The 19,417-nt window shown below is 39.8% G+C and overlaps 1 protein-coding gene across 1 annotated transcript; it reads right to left on the bottom strand.

The window, feature by feature from the left end:
• Nucleotides 1–2,558: 2,558 nt before the first annotated feature.
• Nucleotides 2,559–3,971, bottom strand: LOC140994099 (paraneoplastic antigen Ma1 homolog). The gene has a single exon (XM_073463675.1). The coding sequence runs from the start codon at nucleotides 3,969–3,971 to the stop codon at nucleotides 2,559–2,561; it is 1,413 nt and encodes a 470-aa protein (XP_073319776.1).
• Between the last annotated feature and the right edge of the window lie 15,446 nt (nucleotides 3,972–19,417).

The following is a 19,417-nucleotide window of genomic DNA, read 5'->3' as shown; positions in this document are numbered from 1 at the left end:
GTTGATCTGTCACTACAGCTGCGGTCTGACAAAATGCTTTGGGCAAAGCGGAGACATGAGTACCGATCTGCTGAATGACACATGGATAGGAGAGATGGCTTGCTCCTTTCCCTGTTGAGGCAGACTGACAAAGTGCTCGCACTCCAGGAACAGGTATCTCATGCCATTCACTAGCATCGGACAAACTTGGATGGGGACGCCTGGATAGCGAGTCTGCATCGATGTTATTTCGCCCTGGCCTATATTTAAGACTAAAGTTGTAAGTGGACAAAGCCGATAACCATCTGTGCCCAGTGGCATCAAGTTTTGCCGAAGTCAAAATATAGGTCAAGGGATTGTTGTCAGTTCTCACTTCAAACTCCACACCATACAAGTAGTCATGTAGTCTGTCCACCACGGCCCACTTTAGAGCTAAAAACTCTAGTTTATGTGCGGGATAGGTTTTTCAGAGGGTGACAGGCTTCGGCTAATGAACGCAACTGGCCGCAGTCCTTCTTCATATTGCTGATACAACACGCCACCTAGGCCATCTGTACTAGCATCAACATGCAAGACATATGATCTCTGGGGGTCGGCAAAAGCTAATACGGGTGCCTGCGTCAACCTGGTTTTAAGCTCTTGGAAGGCACTTTCACAGCGCTCACTCCACCTGGACCCGAAAGGTTCTGAGGGCTTGAAAAGGAACTTGTGGTCGACTGGCTGCCCAGCTTTCACTTTCTTTGATCGGGAACTAGATGGATACCCTTGAAGCAACTCATTGAGAGGTCGACACAGTTTAGAAAAATCTCTCATGAAACGGCGATAGTAGCCACAGAACCCCAAAAAGGATCTGAGCTCTGTTACTACCTTGGGTCTGGGCCAGGAAACAACAGCCTCTATCTTTGACGGATCCGTGGCAATTCCATCTTTTGACACTATGTGCCCCACATAAGTGACGGATGTTCTGCCGAACTGGCACTTATCCAACGACAGCTTTAGACCCTCTTCTTTCAGTCTGTCAAGGACTTTCAACAACCTCTCTTCATGTTCCTCGATGGTTTTACCAAAAACGATCAAATCATCCAGATACACTAGAACCTCCAGAAAGTTCATATCTCCAATGGTTCGTTCCATCACTCTCTGGAATGTTGCAGGTGCTCCTGAGATTCCTTGGGGCATTCGTTCAAATTGATAAAAGCCCAGAGGACATATGAAGGCTGTCTTTTCCTTGTCGGTCTCACTCATTGGGATCTGATAGTATCCGCTTCTCAAGTCTAAGACACTGAACCATTTGCTTCCAGTCAATGAGTGGAGCGCATCTTCAACTCTCGGAATGGTATACTGGTCTGGTATAGTTCGCTGATTCAAAGTTCTATAATCGACACACATTCTTACTTTCCGTGACTTCTTGCGAACCACCACAATCGGGGACGCGTAGGGACTTCGGGACTCCGAGATGATGCCATTCCCTTTAAGTTCCTGCAGATGTTTGCGAACATCCTCCAGATCAGCAGGTGGCAAGCGCCGAGATCTTTCTCTGAAGGGTCTTGTGTCTGTTAATCTAATGTCATGTTTTGTACTCTTTGAACACCCCACGTCCCACTCATGGCATGAAAAGACATCTTTCCTCTCCAACATTTTATGGCAGAGACGACTTTTAGCATCTTCGGGCATTGGAGAATTGCCAAAATCAAAAGAGGAAAGGGTGAGTGCGTTGGGTGAATCCTCTTCTGTCCTGGTAGCCACTTGTGGGACCATTGCAACAGGAAAAACGTGAGCCAGAGGAGTCCCCCGCTTCAGGACAATCTCCTCGGTTGAGGTGTTTTTGAGAGTCACTGTGATGCGTTTGTTGTACGCAACTGATGCTGGGTGTACTTCAGGCCTCACCTGGAGCTTACCATCTGACAAGTCTTTAGGTTGCTCTACAAGTGCTAACTTGTCATTAAATTCACCAGGGAACTTGGCTATGCCTGTAACATGTAACTGTCTTCCTGGTTGAAGAGTCAATGGCCTATGCTGCATGAACCACACAGTTCCGTGCTTTTCAGTCTCCTCGGGTGAGACATCAGTACGTGCAAGGGACTGATAAGCATCTCTGATCAATGGATGAATATTTAACGTGCTCAAAAATCTGTCACCTGCTTCCTGTTTACAGGAGTCAAACAACTGCCTCACTAGATTGGTGTTTGTGCCTACAAGAAGGGCTATGCCTTCATCCTTTACAGGGTCTGGACACACCAAGGCCAATGTGTCAACAGTCTGGGGCACGCCAGCCACATTTTCAGTGAACTCAAGCCTGATTGGTAGGTAACCATCATAAGGGTATTTGTGAGAACTTAACCCCCATATCTCAAGATTCTCAATAGGCTGAACAGCTAAATGTTTCATGTAAGTGTTATAAAAGCTCCTGTACAAAATAGTGACTTGTGATCCACTATCTAACAACGCTTTTGCATACACTCCCTCTATCAACACAGGTACAACAGATGTGGGTCCTACCAAACCTTGTGGCAAGTTGGAAGTTTCAGCAGATGAACAATTTGTGGAACGAAATTCCTTTGGAGCCCTGTGCCGTTCCTTCACCGAGCTCCGGCAGAGTTTCCCTGTTTCTTATGCATTCTCAGCAACTTCTGATTTACTTTTCTCAAGTCCTCAGAGCCTTGGCATTCCCTCCTTGTATGCCCATCTTCACCACACTTATAACAAAAGATGTCTGATGTAGGGGACTTAGAGGTCTTGACTTTGGGTGAGGCACTCTGATCAGCAACCTCTGACCCACACATATTAGATCCCGTCTTGTTCTTTGACACGTCAGGGCTAGGAGTCACAGTAGCTACACTCAGTAGTCTAGACACCTGTGAAGACAGCTCTTTGACTTCTTGTTTCAGACTGTCCAATCCAGAAACTGAAGATGTATCAGGAACAGTTGAAGTGTTAACTTTAGCTGTTGTTTTCACACTTTCTCGACCCCTGATCCAGTTCTCCTCTTCTCTCACTTCTTTCATCAGTTGGGAAAAAGAAGGAGGGTTCTGTAGAGTGTGGCTCAATTTAACACGTAACGCAACCATGTCAGTGGTCAAAGCACCTTTAACCAGTTGCTCCATCCGTGCTCTGTTCATGCCTGCAGACTCAATGCCACCTTTAAGTAGGGCTCGATGGAGTAGCTTGTCCAACCGATACAGGAAGGCAGATAGTGTTTCTCCATCTTCTTGATAAGTGTGCCTGAACTTAGCCATGAGATCTGGCCCACTCTCCGTAGTGCCATAGGCTGTCTCCAGTGCAACCAAATAATCTGTGGCGGTAGCAGAGGGATTGCTGATCTTCAGAAACCTAACAATATCAGCAGCAGGTCCTTTCAAACTTTCAACAATGCGCTGCTTCTTTGCTGCATCACTACACTGCCACTCACTAATCATTTGAGTGGCCTGCTCCATCCAGGCATCGTATTCTTCTTCGCCTGATGGAACAGGTCTCAAACCAGAAAACAACCTCAGCTTTCTGTACCCGGGACCATCAGCGGGCCCCTGACAACACTTGTCAACCAGCCTACCAATAGCATTCACTAAATCTGTGTTCAGATCTGATTTTGGAGGTGTTTCTTCAGACACCATGGGCCTAATGTCCTCAAGGGTTTTACCTTCTTGCTGTAATAGGGCCAGCAACTTTGACTGAAAATCTGCATCAGGACCCTGAACAACTAGACTCTGAACTAAGTGCACAGTCCAAGGCCCAGCTTCTCCTTCAATGCCTATTTCAGGGGGTACACTATCAGGATCTATGTCAGTTCTAATCTCCACTAGTATGAACAGCTTTAGACCGGTGGTGTCTCCACGCCGTCCACAAAGCCTAGTGCGACCGAAAACCTTCACTGTGTCCAACACTTTCACAATTGTGTCATCCACTACAGCTATGGGCACATTACTCAGTACAATGGCACGAGAGGAACTAACGTTCACTTTCCTGCTCCATTCCCCAGCCTTATTTAGCTCCATGTTGTGAAACAATACAAGCACTCGACAATAAGATCACACAAAAAAACTTCACTGTTTTCAGTAAAACTCACTATTAAACACACTGTCCCTGTGTAGTAAATAAAAAAAAAACCTATCCCAGCCGTGCCTCCAAAATGTAACCCCTTTTTCCTTAGTGTTTATAATTCTACACTGAGGTCACACCCAATAAGAATAAAACAGGTCCTAGGTGCTCAGCTAAAGATGGTGAATTTGCTGTGGTTCTTCTCTACTGAATTAAGCAAGGGACTTTATCACTTGATTGGAAAAAGAAAGGGAAAATATCATGTAACTAACGCGGTGCCTCCACTGAAAACTTACTATGCTATGTTCTAGCAAAAATCATGTAAGTCCTCAGAACTCATGTAAACATAGTTTACTCTAAATCCGTGTATCATTCGTTCATTCGTTTTTCAAAATAAAACCAAAAATAAGAAAACGAAAAAACAATTCCTTTTCTCAGTATTCGTTTCCTAAACTAAAATGAAAAAACGGATAACGACTCGTTTTTTTCAGTTTTCGATTTTATGCTCAAATGAATAATGGAAAAAACGGATAACGAGCGTTTCCCGTTTCATGTTGCAAGCATTTGACTGCGGTCAAGCCAGCCGTGGTTCGCGTTCGCTTGGTCAAATCAGCCGCACGTTGTTTTCTAGTGCGCGAATATACGGACATTTACGGTAATCGTAAAGACACCGCTCTAAAGAGCTGCTGGTAGTGACAGTGGGGCGGACTGAAGTCACACAGTCAGACCCGTGAAAATTACGATACTTTTTCAGTAATTATTCCTGGTAATATACTGAAGGTATCACGGAGGTTTGCGTACGGATTTCAAAGTAAAGGACGAAAGTCAAAACGTAAGGATATTTCACCCAACTTTTACGTGGAATAAAAAGCTTATTTTCCATCAGCATACTGCTGAACTTAGTACTCCCCAGACTACCTTCATGCATAATATCAAGTACTTTTACTGTGTACTTTTTGAGTAATCCTCTGTCAAAGTCCTTAACAGAGGACATGATGAGCACATTTCACCCAACTTTGATGTGGAATAAAAAGGTTAACATGTAAGTAGTATTATAGATGTGAAATAGATCATTCTAATTTAAGAGATGCTTGTGTTTGTGTGTGTTTTTTGTAACACCAAAGCAACCCTAAGTAAGTTCAACATCAAAAGCCAGAAACATTTGTTTGAAATCTTTGGTACTCCACAGGACCCAGCTTGCTCTCAACTAGTCTTGCTAGCAGCACTGTCTTACCCTTGTGCTCATCATGTCCTCTGTTAAGGACTTTGACAGAGGATTACTCAAAAAGTACACAGTAAAAGTACTTGATATTATGCATGCAAGTAGTCTGGGGAGTACTAAGTTCAGCAGTATAAGGATCATAGACTACTTATGTAAAATCACCTTTTTATTCCCTGTCAAAGTTGGGCAAATTGTCCTTATTCTCGTCCTCTGTTAAGGACTTTGACAGAGGATTACTCAAAAAGTACACAGTAAAAGTACTTGATATCATGCATGCAAGTAGTCTAGGAAGTACTAAGTTCAGCAGTATAAGAATCATAGACTACTTATGGAAAATAACCTTTTTATTCCCTGTCAAAGTTGGGCAAATTGTCCTTATTCTCGTCCTCTGTTAAGGACTTTGACAGAGGATTACTCAAAAAGTACACAGTAAAAGTACTTGATATTATGCATGAAGGTAGTCTGGGGAGTACTAAGTTCAGCAGTATGCTGATGGAAAATAAGCTTTTTATTCCACGTAAAAGTTGGGTGAAATATCCTTACGTTTTGACTTTCGTCCTTTACTTTGAAATCCGTACGCAAACCTCCGTGATACCTTCAGTATATTACCAGGAATAATTACTGAAAAAGTATCGTAATTTTCACGGGTCTGACTGTGTGACTTCAGTCCGCCCCACTGTCACTACCAGCAGCTCTTTAGAGCGGTGTCTTTACGATTACCGTAAATGTCCGTATATTCGCGCACTAGAAAACAACGTGCGGCTGATTTGACCAAGCGAACGCGAACCACGGCTGGCTTGACCGCAGTCAAATGCTTGCAACATGAAACGGGAAACGCTCGTTATCCGTTTTTTCCATTATTCATTTGAGCATAAAATCGAAAACTGAAAAAAACGAGTCGTTATCCGTTTTTTCATTTTAGTTTAGGAAACGAATACTGAGAAAAGGAATTGTTTTTTCGTTTTCTTATTTTTGGTTTTATTTTGAAAAACGAATGAACGAATGATACACGGATTACTCTAAAAGGATGTTAAACCACAATATGTAAAGGTAGAACACAAACATTTATTTTGCTTTAAACCCTTGAGATCTTTGGAATAATACCTTTAAAGTAGAAATGCTTCAGAGATGGATAGTAAATAGAAAACAACAAACAAAATGCTTGTATGCTTTAAATCAAGACAGTTATTACCTAAAGCATTAAAATGCTCATCCTCTTACCCTTTTAGATCAATAGAACAGTTTAAGTTTTCTTCAACACACCAATATAAGAAATGTGTATGTAGATATAATTTTTACTCAAAAGATATAATTTTTTCTCAAAAGAGTACACTTTTAACCCTTATTGTTCTCTCACATCAATGAACTGAAATGTTTTAATTTGAGCTCAAACTCAACCTTTTTAATGAAAATAACCCTATGAGGTTTTTAGCTTATTTGTAAACTAAATCAAATTATGGTTCTCCTTTAATAAACCCTTCACTTATGAAATAATTAGATGTGTTCCTAATATTTTAACTGTATTCACACCTATTGAATGTGCAACATATAATATCAATCACCTGAATGAATAGAAATATCAAAAGAGAGTGCTTTCGTGTACTCAAAACACAGTAATAGTACCCACGCCTGTACCAGAGTATTTTCACAGTTCACATAGAAATAAAATAAATGATAATGGTACCATGAAAAATCTAACCCAAGCGCTTGGATAATTTTCCTAACCGTTGGGGCCCATTTGTAGCGTTGGTGCACATGAAAATTGTTATCCAGTCATGAAAAGTTAAACTTAGAAACCGGGACAGTTCACAGTCTGCTTTAACACAGTCCCGTGCCGCTATCCTGCACTCGTTTCCAATGTCAAGTACTCACGCAACCTCCCGTTGTAGATGCAAAATGGCGTTAGCCAGCCAGGTAGCAGAGCGATGTCCAGACAGCCCCGCGACGACTCCCGTAGCCCAGGCTACCGTCCGACACGTCCTCGTTATCTGCGTCACCTCGTCCGCCGTCCGCTCCGTCCTCTCGACCCTCACGAATGTCGACTGGAAACGTCCTCAAGTCCGTGTTGCGCAGCAGGCTGGTTCTTTGCCACCGAGCTAACTCTTAACAGAGCTAATGTGGGAGCTAATGGCGGAGACCACGCAGTTCTGGCTCGAGAAAAGAAAACTTCACCGTCGTCCACACTAAACACCGTCGACTGAGATACGTGAAAAAGAATACTCTGCACGATTAAGTCTCTCTGGGCAGTCCAATATCTGGGCCAACTTTTAGTTCAAGTCTCCAAACATTGACTTTTTCTCTCTCGGCGAGGAAAAACCCCGCCAGCTCTCCTGTGTCCCGGGGAACTCTGGGATACTTCCTCCCGCGAAAAAAACAATAGTTTGTATTAAACAGAAAAAACTAAACCTTTATCAAGTTTTAAAAGACAATAGAATACTTTTAAACAATATAATACATGAATTACAGAGTTAATATAAAACAGTATTAATTTAAACACGACTCTTGTACGACCAGGAAAAACAGAGGATTCTGCGAAATTGAGTCCTATTCTACTCTGTGTTCTAGAAGCAGTATAAAGGGAGAGACTGCATGTTTTTGCCATCAATAAGATTTCAGAAACACAGTAAAATAAAAATGAATGTTTTTACCCATTTTTAGAGAACCCTACATAAGCATAACACACTACAAATTATTCAAAAAGCTTTATCACATGTAGCTTACAAAATGCCATGTCAGTGTATATTAGAAGTTATTTAAGTTAGCATACAGCGTATAGCATTAAACACTCCACAGTCAGGACGTCTGTGTGAATTTGCACTTGTGTTGCAAACACAAACTAGACTAGGCTGCCTATGGGTGAAATTAGTTGATGAGCCAGAAGGAAAAAATTACCAGGAAAATAATAATTATTAAGGAATACAACGTCACACAACGTGTGACTCTCAGCAGAAGTTGACGTGACAAAGAGGAAGCAGCGCCCACTCCACTAACTTAATGCCGAAGTGTTATTGGGTGAGAGGACTGGAATTTAACTAATATGAGTCAAGGGCATTCCTGCGTCTTGTTTGATCCGCGGGGCGTCACTAATAAATAGAGGAGACGTGGTGGAGAAGGCACCATCCTCCTGTCAGAGCGCTGCAGCTGCAGACACAACACAATGATGATGGTAGGTGGGGACGGAGGGAGAGAGACACATGCCGGGACGTGTCCCTGCAGAGAGACACGTCTCCGTGCAGGGGACGATTTATTCAACATGACCTGACGACAGCTCAAGTTTATTTCTTAATTATGTTTTTGTTTTTTGGAGATGATGGAAACATTCTCCTGATTCTGGAGGATTGTTGAGTTGATTTAAGTTAAATGAAATGACAGAGTGTAGCTACAGGTGGATTAAGAGTTCAGACTAACCTGCTCCAGCTGTGCCTCCAGCTGCGTGCACGTCCTTGTTGTGTTCCTGTATTTCCTCGTCTTTCCTCCCTCTGGCTCGTCATAAGACTCTCCTGTTTCCTCCTTCCTTCTATCCAGATGTTGCGCTCTCTCCTCCCGGTCCTGCTGCTGACTCTGGTCGCAGCTCTGGTTGACTGTCCGCTTCTCACCTTCAGAGACACCGACCCGATCACCGGCGCGCCCCTGGAGTGTGACCGCTGTCCACCGGGGACGTACCTCCGTGCGCGCTGCACGTCGACGCAGCGGAGCAAGTGCGCGCCGTGTCCCTCGGGATCCTTCACGGAGCTGTGGAACTACATCGGTAAATGTCTGCGATGCGGAGTTTGCGGGCAGAATCAGGTGGAGAAGACGGCGTGCAACGCCGAGAGCGACTGTCAGTGCGAGTGCAAACAGGGATATTACTACAAGCAGAAGTACGACATGTGCCTCCCGCACAGCGTGTGTCCCGCCGGCCAGGGCGTCCTGACTATCCACGGCCCTCAGCCCTGGTGCGGCCGCTCCGTCTCCTGCTGCTGCTGCTGCTGCTGCTGCTGCTGCTGCTGAATGGTCCACATGAACTGATTAAATTGAACCGTAATTCCGCCGTGTGCCCACGCAGCTTCGGACCCACCACAACTCCTGTTGACTTGATTAATTTCTTTCTTTTTGCTTATTTGGTTCATTCGTTTGGGTTAAATATTTTCTTTTATTGTTATTTAAGTTAATATCCAGCTGTTGGTTTTGCTTTTAGTTAATGGGAATACTACTACTCCTGGTCCCCGCAAACCGGTGAGTCTGTTTTGTTTCATTCTTATCTTGTTACTTTGTGTTTTTTTGTATATGGGTGGTTGACGTGACGTTCCATTTTTGTGTTCATGGTGACAAATATAAATAAAAATGTATAATATTTCATTAAAATATCTGTTTTTATATACAGTTTAATCTTCTAGAACTAATACATCCGTAATTAATGAGCATTATAATTCAAATATGTAAATATTTTGTTTTAAACATGACATTTGTCCACTGGTGTGACTGTCCAGGGTAGCGTTGCTTATCTTAAAACTACTGTAATTAAATGAAAAATAAGCCTAAATACATTCAAATACTTGAATAGATGTTATAGTAGTGTTAACTTAGTGAAACTAAAGGTTATAAGTCTTAAGGTCCCCATTTAGGATAATTATGACACATTACATTTTGTCCGCAAAACTGGTGTCCACCTGGTGTGACACCATTCTGTAGATATAAAACAGGCATTTATTTCGGCACCCTATTACTGAGAGGGGCCCTTCTTCATCCAGGAAGTACAGTAGGCCTCACTGGAGCACATGGACTGCACACAAGATGAGTTCTGTCTCAAATATTTTCATAATATTGCTATTTCCGTGCACTGTTGGAAATGGGATCCATTATGCAGTCCTTTGGTGTGACGTAATTTAAGTATTGATCTGAAAATTTTCATCAATTTATATTGACTGACTATTGAAAATAATGTAAACCTTAATACTGTTAGTCAGGATTTAAGACTGTCTCTCATATAGCTAGGCCGCAAACTGGCCTTGATATTGAAAACGTCCACTGGTGTGACATGAAATCAGCGTCACACTGGTGGAAATGGCTGTCACACCAGTGGATGTGGGCTCTATCAAGGGGTACAAAACCATCACTCTCTCCCTCCTAACCTCCCTCCCTCCCACCCCTCCTAACCTCCCTCCAACCTCCCTTATCTCCCCCCTTCCAACTTCCCTCGTTTCTTATTTCCCTCGCTCCCAACTCCCTGCTTCCTGTCCCCTTCCTAACTTCCCTCCCAACCTTTAGTAATAATTGTAGTAGCCTAATTGTAGTAGTGATGTTTGCATTTTCTTTTTTCAAGTTTTGCCTTTTTCTCTTACTCTCAGAATTGAAGGACACCACAAGTTAAACCTTACTACTCTGTTTTGTTAAGGCTAGTTTGAGATCCACATTGAAAGTGAGAGGCTGAGATAACAAGCAAGGAAAGGACCAGGAAGTATAGGGAGAGGCTGAATAAAGATCCTCAGAGGAGATATATATATATATATATATTTGTATTTGGTTTGTGTCACTCAATTAGTCATTAGGTTCATTCTTTTCTGTTGGTGTGTGTGAGAGTGTTGTGTGTGTGTGGTTCAGTATAGGCCTCCTCTTTTAACTGTACAATACATCTGCCTGACTAACACCACAAGCCTTGGCCCTGTTCCTGTCATTTGTTTATTTTTTTTTTTTTTTGACAGTGGTTCACTATGTCGACACCCAGGCTGTGTACTTTTGGCATCTTTGTGTTCTTTTAAACATAGTAAATTATTTTTATCAATAAATCTTTGTTATATTTGGAAGTCCGTCTCCCGTCCTCTTTATATATTGGTGTAACGAATCTGTGTGACCTGTTAGTAAGGGCACTGGTAAGTGTATTTCCTGGGGTGCAATTCCCCAGGTGGCGTTGTCAGGCAACTTTCCCTCTCCCCTCCATTTTGGCCACAAATGCATGGCCCTTTAGGGCTTCCGTACGTAAGTATCAAACGTACACATGAAAGTAATTAGAATATATATTTAACTTATAATCTGATCAGATATTCAGCATTTTCCTGATAAGTGGTTTCAGTTTTTTTTTAATAAAATAGTTTAAAGTTGTGCTACTTCGGCTCTGTAAAGTAACTAGTAACTAAAGTAATCAAATAGTAAGCAATCTTTGGCTCCACAACGTAGAGGAGCTGAAGAAAATGTAAATATAATGAAAAGACCTGATGCCTAAGTTGAAAGCTGCTCGAGACAAAGGGGACATCGCTTTTCTCCGTCACGACAAGCTGATCATACATCCTCGCAGCAGCACTCCAAGACAGCAGGGTGATGTCTAACCCCAGCAGCTTTTCTCATGATTGAATCTTTTAACCCATTCACTACAAATAATTATAATTATATGGACCGCATTGATTCACATGACCCTGATGTCAATTTCTTTAGCAGATTTAATAGAGAGTCTAATTCATGTAACTACTATAATGAAGATGAATTTCATATGTTGACTGGCAACTTAACCAGTAATTCCAATGTCTTCTCTACAATCCACTTAAATATACGCAGCCTTCCTAAGAATAATGATCAATTTATGCATTTCTTGTCAATGCTAAAACATGAATTTTCAATCATTGCCTTGACGGAAACATGGCTTTCTGATGAAAGTGTTGAGCTTTACAACATACCTCAGTATAGTATTTTCAAATAGGAAGGAAAGAGCTGGAGGAGGAGTTGCTGTTTTTGTTCATAACCAATATCAGATTAAAGTAAGAAGGATTTGGATTTAATCTCAAATGAAACTAAGGTTGAATCTGTCTTTTTGGAATTAATGTCTTGCCCTGTTTTTGGTGGCAGAAACGTCATAATTGGTTGTATTTATCGTCCACCTCATGCTGAAATTAATTATTTCAATGACACACTCACAGTTTCACTTGATGTTATTAATAAGGAAGATAAACTTTGTTATTTGCTTGGAGATTTTAACATCAATCTTATCAATACTGAGAACCATTCTTCTACTGTTAATTTTCTAAATGTGTTATATTCATCCTATTTTCTTCCTCTTATTGACAAGCCAACCAGAATGACTTGTAAAACAGCCACTCTTATTGATAACATTATAACTAACACATTTGATTATCCAGTAAACTCTTTCTGACCACTTTCCTGTATTCCATATCACTACAAGTAATACTTTCAAACATAAGGGCCCAAATGTCAGAACAGGTTTCCGCAAATTTAATGAAGATAACATCAAACGCTTTAGAGAAATGCTTGAAAAAGTCAATTGGGATGATGTTTATGATCAGCAGGATGCCAACAAAGCCTATCAATCTTTTATTCATCTGTTCAAGACCGTATTTAATGAGTGTTTTCCACTTGTGAGCCTCAAAATCAATAAAAGACATGGTTTTAATAAACCCTGGTTCACTACTGGATTCTTAAAATCCTCAAGGAAGAAAAACAGATTATATAAAAGGTTTATTTCTAATCCAACTCCACATAACTCTAATACATATAAAAATATAGAAACAAGTTCACTTATTTACTTCGTATGGCAAAGAAGAAATATTATTCTGATAAATTCAAAGAATCTACTAACAACATAGAAAATACATGGAATATTATTAGTGAACTATTAAACAAGAAAAAGGCACCTGCAAAATTTCCATCCCAATTTACTGATGGCAAGTCTACATTCTCCAATCTCTCTGACATAGCAAATGAATTTAATAATTTCTTTGTAAATGTTGGTAGCACCTTTGCCAAGAAAATCTCTCCATCTAATAACTGCCCTACAGATAATATTACTGGTGTCTTCCCTGCCCTGCAAAACTTTGAAACACCCACAGTTAATGAAGTGATCGACATCATTGTAAATCTTAATAATTCAGCAGCGGGTCACGACGAAATCAAGGCTAAGCTCCTAAAGGAAGTAGTTCCCTTCATTAGCAAACCTTTAACACATGTCTTTGCTGTGTCACTAAAGATTGGGGTAGTCCCTAGTGATCGTAAAGTGGCAAAGGTCTTACCTCTTTTTAAAGAAGGCGAACCCAGTGTTTTTAACAATTATAGACCGATTTCTATCTTACCGTGCTTTTCCAAGGTCCTGGAAAAGTTAGTTTACACAAGAGTTATTTCACAATCACACCTCAATGATAATGACATATTGTACAAACACCAATATGGTTTTCGCCTCAAGATGGTTTCAGATGAACAAGCTTTCCTCGAATGTAAACAAATCAAATTATATACTTTTTAGACAGGGCCGGTTTTTGCTATGAGCAATGTGGGTGACCGCCCAGGGCGCAAATCTATGTGAGGGAGCGCCCTCAAAAAAAAAAGAAAAAAGAAAAAAAAAAAAAAAAAAAGAGAAAAGAAAAGAAAACAAACAGTTTTCTATACTACCACTCATTTCCGCGCTGCAGCCTCTTAGTCACGTCAACTTCTGCAGAGAGTGACACGTGTGTCAGCAGAGGGGGGTCATGTTGCTTTCCTGTCTGTCCTTGTAATTTCTTCCACAAACACAATACAAATTCACACAGACGTCCTGACTGTGGAGTGTTTAATCCCACTGAGCATTAGACGTCTATTAGACGTCTAGTCTAAGTTTAGACCGACATTCGCCCGTCTATAATCGGTCTATATTTTAGCCCAAACCTAGACGATACAATTTAATCCATTAATCATTAAATATTAAATAAAAAAACAACTGTAAATTGTATAAATGGTGGCCAAATGTTGGATTAATACATTTTTAACAGTCATTTATCAATGTACAGTGTTGTTTAGATTTAGACTCGATTTAGACGTCTAAATCAGGACCTCATATCAACGTCTATTTTTAGACCAAATCTAGACGATTGAATTATATAATGAATACTGACCAAAGAAAACAACTGTAAATTGTATAAATGATGGCCAAATGCTGGATTAAAACATTTTTAACAGTCATTGATCAATGTACAGTGTTGTTTAGATTTAGACTCGATTTAGACGTCTAAATCAGGACCTCTTATCAACGTCTATTTTTAGACCAAATCTAGATGATTGCACTAAATGATGAATACTGTCCAAAAAGTAACTGTAAATTGTATAAATGATGGCCAAATGCTGGATTAAAACATTTTTAACAGTCATTGATCAATGTACAGTGTTGTTTAGATTTAGACTCGATTTAGACGTCTAAATCAGGACCTCTTATCAACGTCTATTTTTAGACCAAATCTAGATGATTGCACTAAATGATGAATACTGTCCAAAAAGTAACTGTAAATTGTATAAATGATGGCCAAATGCTGGATTAAAACATTTTTAACAGTCATTGATCAATGTACAGTGTTGTTTAGATTTAGACTCGATTTAGACGTCTAAATCAGGACCTCTTATCAACGTCTATTTTTAGACCAAATCTAGATGATTGCACTAAATGATGAATACTGTCCAAAAAGTAACTGTAAATTGTATAAATGATGGTCAAATGCTGGATTAATACATTTTTAACAGTCATTGATCAAAGTGCAGTGTAGTTTAGATTTAGACTCGATTTAGACGTCTAAATCAAGACCTCATATCAACGTCTATTTTTAGACCAAATCTAGACGATTGAATTAAATACATTAAATAATGAATACTGACCAAAGAAATAACTGCAAGTTGCACAATGGTGTCCAAATATTGTACTAAAATCATCTGAATGACCATTGATCAATATACAGTGAAGTTTAGATTTAGCCTTGATTTAGACGTTTAATCAGCATCTAGATTTAGACCAGGTTTAAACTATTAAGTTATCTTTATTTTTTAATGTTGTTTATGTTATGTTTACATCTTATGCTTTCTTTTTTAAGCATATGCCAACCATGTTTAGAAATATTTAGATATCACTATTAACCTATAGGCCTAATTAAGGCAGTTTGCAATAAAGTTTATTGAGCATTAATGCAAATAATTCCTTTGAAAAAAGAATTATTGGTGAACAGTAAAATAAAATGGCAATTTGCACTAAAGGTGATCGGGGACAGTTATGCAGATACTGTCAGCAGATCCCTCTATGATCCCTCCCCTCCCCACTAGGAGGCAGCAACACGCTGGAAGTTGTCTTGTGGACCGGAAATCAGTTTCGGGAAGATCAAAAACGACTTCAGGCCGTCTATGCTTTTGAAAGAAAGAAAGAAAGAAAGAAGAGCTTCCCATAGGTGAGTGGTCAAGGTAACGTTATTGAAATGCTGCTTTTTCCTGCAATGTTTGTTCATTTAATTGTCATCAATCCGTTTTAAAAATGCCGACGATATACTTGATATGCTAGCTATGGCTTGCCTGCCCTGCTAGCTCGCTAGCTATGGCTTACCTGCTAGTACAAGCATATCATTGGCATTTTCTTTCCAAAACATGATACATTTCTGAACCGTTTGTGATAGAGACGAGCAGTAAACTGCATTTGAATCGCGGGATTTCCCGCTTTCCCAGGGTCCTTTTATTATTGTTGATATAAGATAAATGTTGACAAAACCTTTGTACAACTTTTCAAAATGAAAAAAAAAAAAGAAAATTCTGGTTGACTAGGGAGATTTTCAACATAACACTTTTTTTATGGGCGATTTTTGTTCGTTTGTGAAATATGGCATGCTCAGCCAAAAGTAAGGTTTAAATGAGACTTTACACAGTAGCACATACAATGGCAGATTTTCTTGAGTCATATGATGCATAATACTTACTACCTGAAAATATAAACCAAAAATTGATTAAAATATAGCTAGCAGCAATCTTTCCAGGTGTATTTTAGGTCCATGTAAGTTTTAAGGGTTAAGTTGCCATGTAATGCCACATGACCTTAGTTGTTTGCTTTTTTCAATCATTTGGATTTTTTTTTTAAAGTTTATGATTCCAGGAGTAGCCTACATTTCAAAAGCAATTGTTTTTTTTTTCTAATCATTTATGCTGTGTGCATGTACTTAAACACGTTACCCTTTTTAAAAAAAAATGTATGTAGCCTAGTACATTATGGCTTGTAAAGCAGCTGTTTAAGCTACTACAATTTTTTTGAGATGTATTGTACATAATTTTATATATCCTAGTGTCTATAGTGTTTATTGTCTCATTGTCTAACATGTTTTGATGTTATTACGGTACATTGAAATACAACTTACTCATAGATTTTCATTGTGGATGTAGTATTAAAAAAGCATGACCATTGTGTTGATTTGTTAGTTAATTCAGTGTTTATCTGCTACTGGTTTACAAATCACTGAATGGTTTAGGTCCAGAATACATGAATGACATGTTAGTAGAGTATAAACCCAGTAGAGCTCTGAGATCTAGGTCAGATAGTGGAGCTCAGAGTTCAGACCAGACATGGTGAAGCAGCATTTAGCTGTTATGCTGCTCACAACTACCAGCAGAACTGAGATCAGCCCCAACTGTAAGCACCTTTAAATCCAGGTTAAAAACATTTCTCTTTTCACATGCTTTTAGCTGAGCTCCTTTTAAGAATTTTTAACTTCATCTATTTTATTTTACTTTTATTTGCTCTTGCTTTTAACTCTGTTTTTAATGTGTGTTTGTTTTTATTCTGTTTTATGCTTCTCTTTTCTTTTTTTTCTTAAAAATGTTCTGTCTTTATGTAAAGCACATTAAGTTGCCTTGGTATGAAATGTGCTATAAATAAAGATGCCTTGCCTTGCTTTGCCAACTTGTAAAGTGCCCCCCGTTGGCGCGACTGCGCCTGGTTTATGAAACTAGAGCCACAAGTCTCAAATGGGTGGTGACCAATGCCCATTGAGTCAAGTCCTTTGAAACCATGTACCTTTTGTTATTGGATAGTATCTCTGTGACATCAGGTAAAACAATAGGCAACCACACCTGCAATTTCTCTTCATTTATTTTATTGCTTTGTTTGCAGAAGCTGTACGAAAATCCTTCAAGGATGCCACCGATGACCGCATTGCCTCAGCAATGGGGCTACATTTCAAGCAGGCCCCAGCTCGCAGCGGTGGAGGGGGCTACAAGCCATCGGTGTAGTTGTTGTTTGTCATTTTGTTCACAGTTGAAGGGTGTTCTTTTAAAATTTATAATGTTTTTAACCCTCCTGTTCTGTTCTGACTCTGAAATTGACCCAATCTGTTCACTTCCTCCATCCTTGGTTCTTTCCTTCCTTCCTTCATTCCTTCCCTTCATCCTTACTACTTCTTCCTTCTTCTTGATCCACTTGTTCCCTCCCTCCATGTTTTGTATTTTCTATTTTGTAAAAGAATTAAAAATATTTATATTGCACTTTCATATGTTTGTGATGGTTGGAATTTGTTTTATAAATGTAGGTTGATTGAGATTACAGTAGGATAGTTTGGTTAATGTTCCCATCAAGAGATATATTTATATCCAGTGGTAAAATAAGCATGACATTAGTGTTACTGAAACCTATTTAAAAGACCAAAAAAACACATGTGAATAGATTGTCATAACATACTGCAACTACATCAAGGTAAGGATCACAGGTTAAATTTGGTCATGATGCATTTTTGACAACTTTAATGTCCTTTTTAATATAGGGTTCTTGTTAATAATTTGATAGATTGTAATTACATTACTTAAATATCTAGATTTATTAGGCCTATAATATCCATATAATATGTTTAATTGACGGCTAGATTTTGTAATGGGGTTTAAATATGGTATAAAAGTAAACGTCTTAAATTAGTCGTCTATAAATAGACGTTCATTAGCAGTTATTTAAACGTCTAAGGTGAGACGAGTCGTATACATTTGGTATAAAAATAGACGTCTGGCAAACGTCTAAATTTAGACGTCTATAAATAGACGTATATTAGCGGTTATTTAAACGTCTATGATTAGACAAGATGTCTAGACGTAGTCGTCTTTTAGACGTCTATTAGACGGCTAGTATAAACTTAGACGTCTAAAAAACTTTCACTTTTATACCAGTGGTAGACCGATTTTAGCCTAGACGTCTAGGGACCATTTAGACGTCTATTAGACGTCTTTTAGACCGGAAAATGCTCGGTGGGTAACTTTAACAATAAAAGAAAATATTTAACCCAAACGAATGAACCAAATAAGCAAAAAGAAAGAAATTAATCAAGTCAACAGGAGTTGTGGTGGGTCCGAAGCTGCGTGGGCACACGGCGGAATTACGGTTCAATTTAATCAGTTCATGTGGACCATTCAGCAGCAGCAGCAGGAGACGGAGCGGCCGCACCAGGGCTGAGGGCCGTGGACAGTCAGGACGCCCTGGCCGGCGGGACACACGCTGTGCGGGAGGCACATGTCGTACTTCTGCTTGTAGTAATATCCCTGTTTGCACTCGCACTGACAGTCGCCCTCCACCTGATTCTGCCCGCAAACTCCGCATCGCAGACATTTACCGATGTAGTTCCACAGCTCCGTGAAGGATCCCGAGGGACACGGCGCGCACTTGCTCCGCTGCGTCGACGTGCAGCGCGAACCTGCTGCTGTGAGTCACACGTTGTGTGTCAGCAGAGATTCCTTCCTAAGAATAATGATCACATGACACGTGTTGTTTCCCTGTATTTTTCTAGTCATTTTTTCCTTCTGGCTCATCAATAGGCAGCCTAGGCTAGTTTGTGTTTGCAACACAAGTGCAAATTCACACAGACGTCCTGACTGTGGAGTGTTTAATGCTATAACTTAAATAACTTCTAATATACACTGACATGGCATTTTGTAAGCTACATGTGATAAAGCTTTTTGAATAATTTGTAGTGTGTTATGCTTAGTTAATAGGATGTTAACAAATGTTAATAAAATGTGCATTATGGTCATTTTAATTGGGTAACTGATGCATGTGTGATGTAAGTGTGATATTGTATCTTAACTGTAAATTCAGGGGCACTTCTGAAATATTTTGGAGCTGGAGCAGCCACAGACACGGTGCTGGAGTCTGATGTCAGTATGTGTGTGTTTTTGCATATTTTTTTACTGTTGTAAACGCTATAAATGCTGTGAATAACATGTATACTAATGACAATACAATATTTTTTTAAGTTTTCATCAGGGATTTTCCAAGCATGGTTATTAGATCCTGTGATGAAGGAGTTGTGCAATTTACATTGGTGTTTATATACTGTATTTATCTTGTTTTTTTCTCTGTCAAGGGACGTTTCGCCCAGGTCGTGAATCTAGCAGACCATTCAAAAACACACACACTGACACACTGATAAGAGCTGCAAGCCACCACAGAGA

This window comes from Pagrus major, chromosome 3 (genome assembly GCF_040436345.1).
Source record: "Pagrus major chromosome 3, Pma_NU_1.0".
Taxonomy (NCBI): Eukaryota; Metazoa; Chordata; class Actinopteri; order Spariformes; family Sparidae; genus Pagrus; species Pagrus major.
Note: the sequence above shows the minus strand (reverse complement) of the source record. Positions and strands in the feature narration are given on the sequence as shown.

Bases quoted from the DNA above. Each gene is read 5' to 3' on its own strand.
- LOC140994099 (XM_073463675.1), bottom strand. From the start codon at position 3,971: ATGGAGCTAAATAAGGCTGGGGAATGGAGCAGGAAAGTGAACGTTAGT.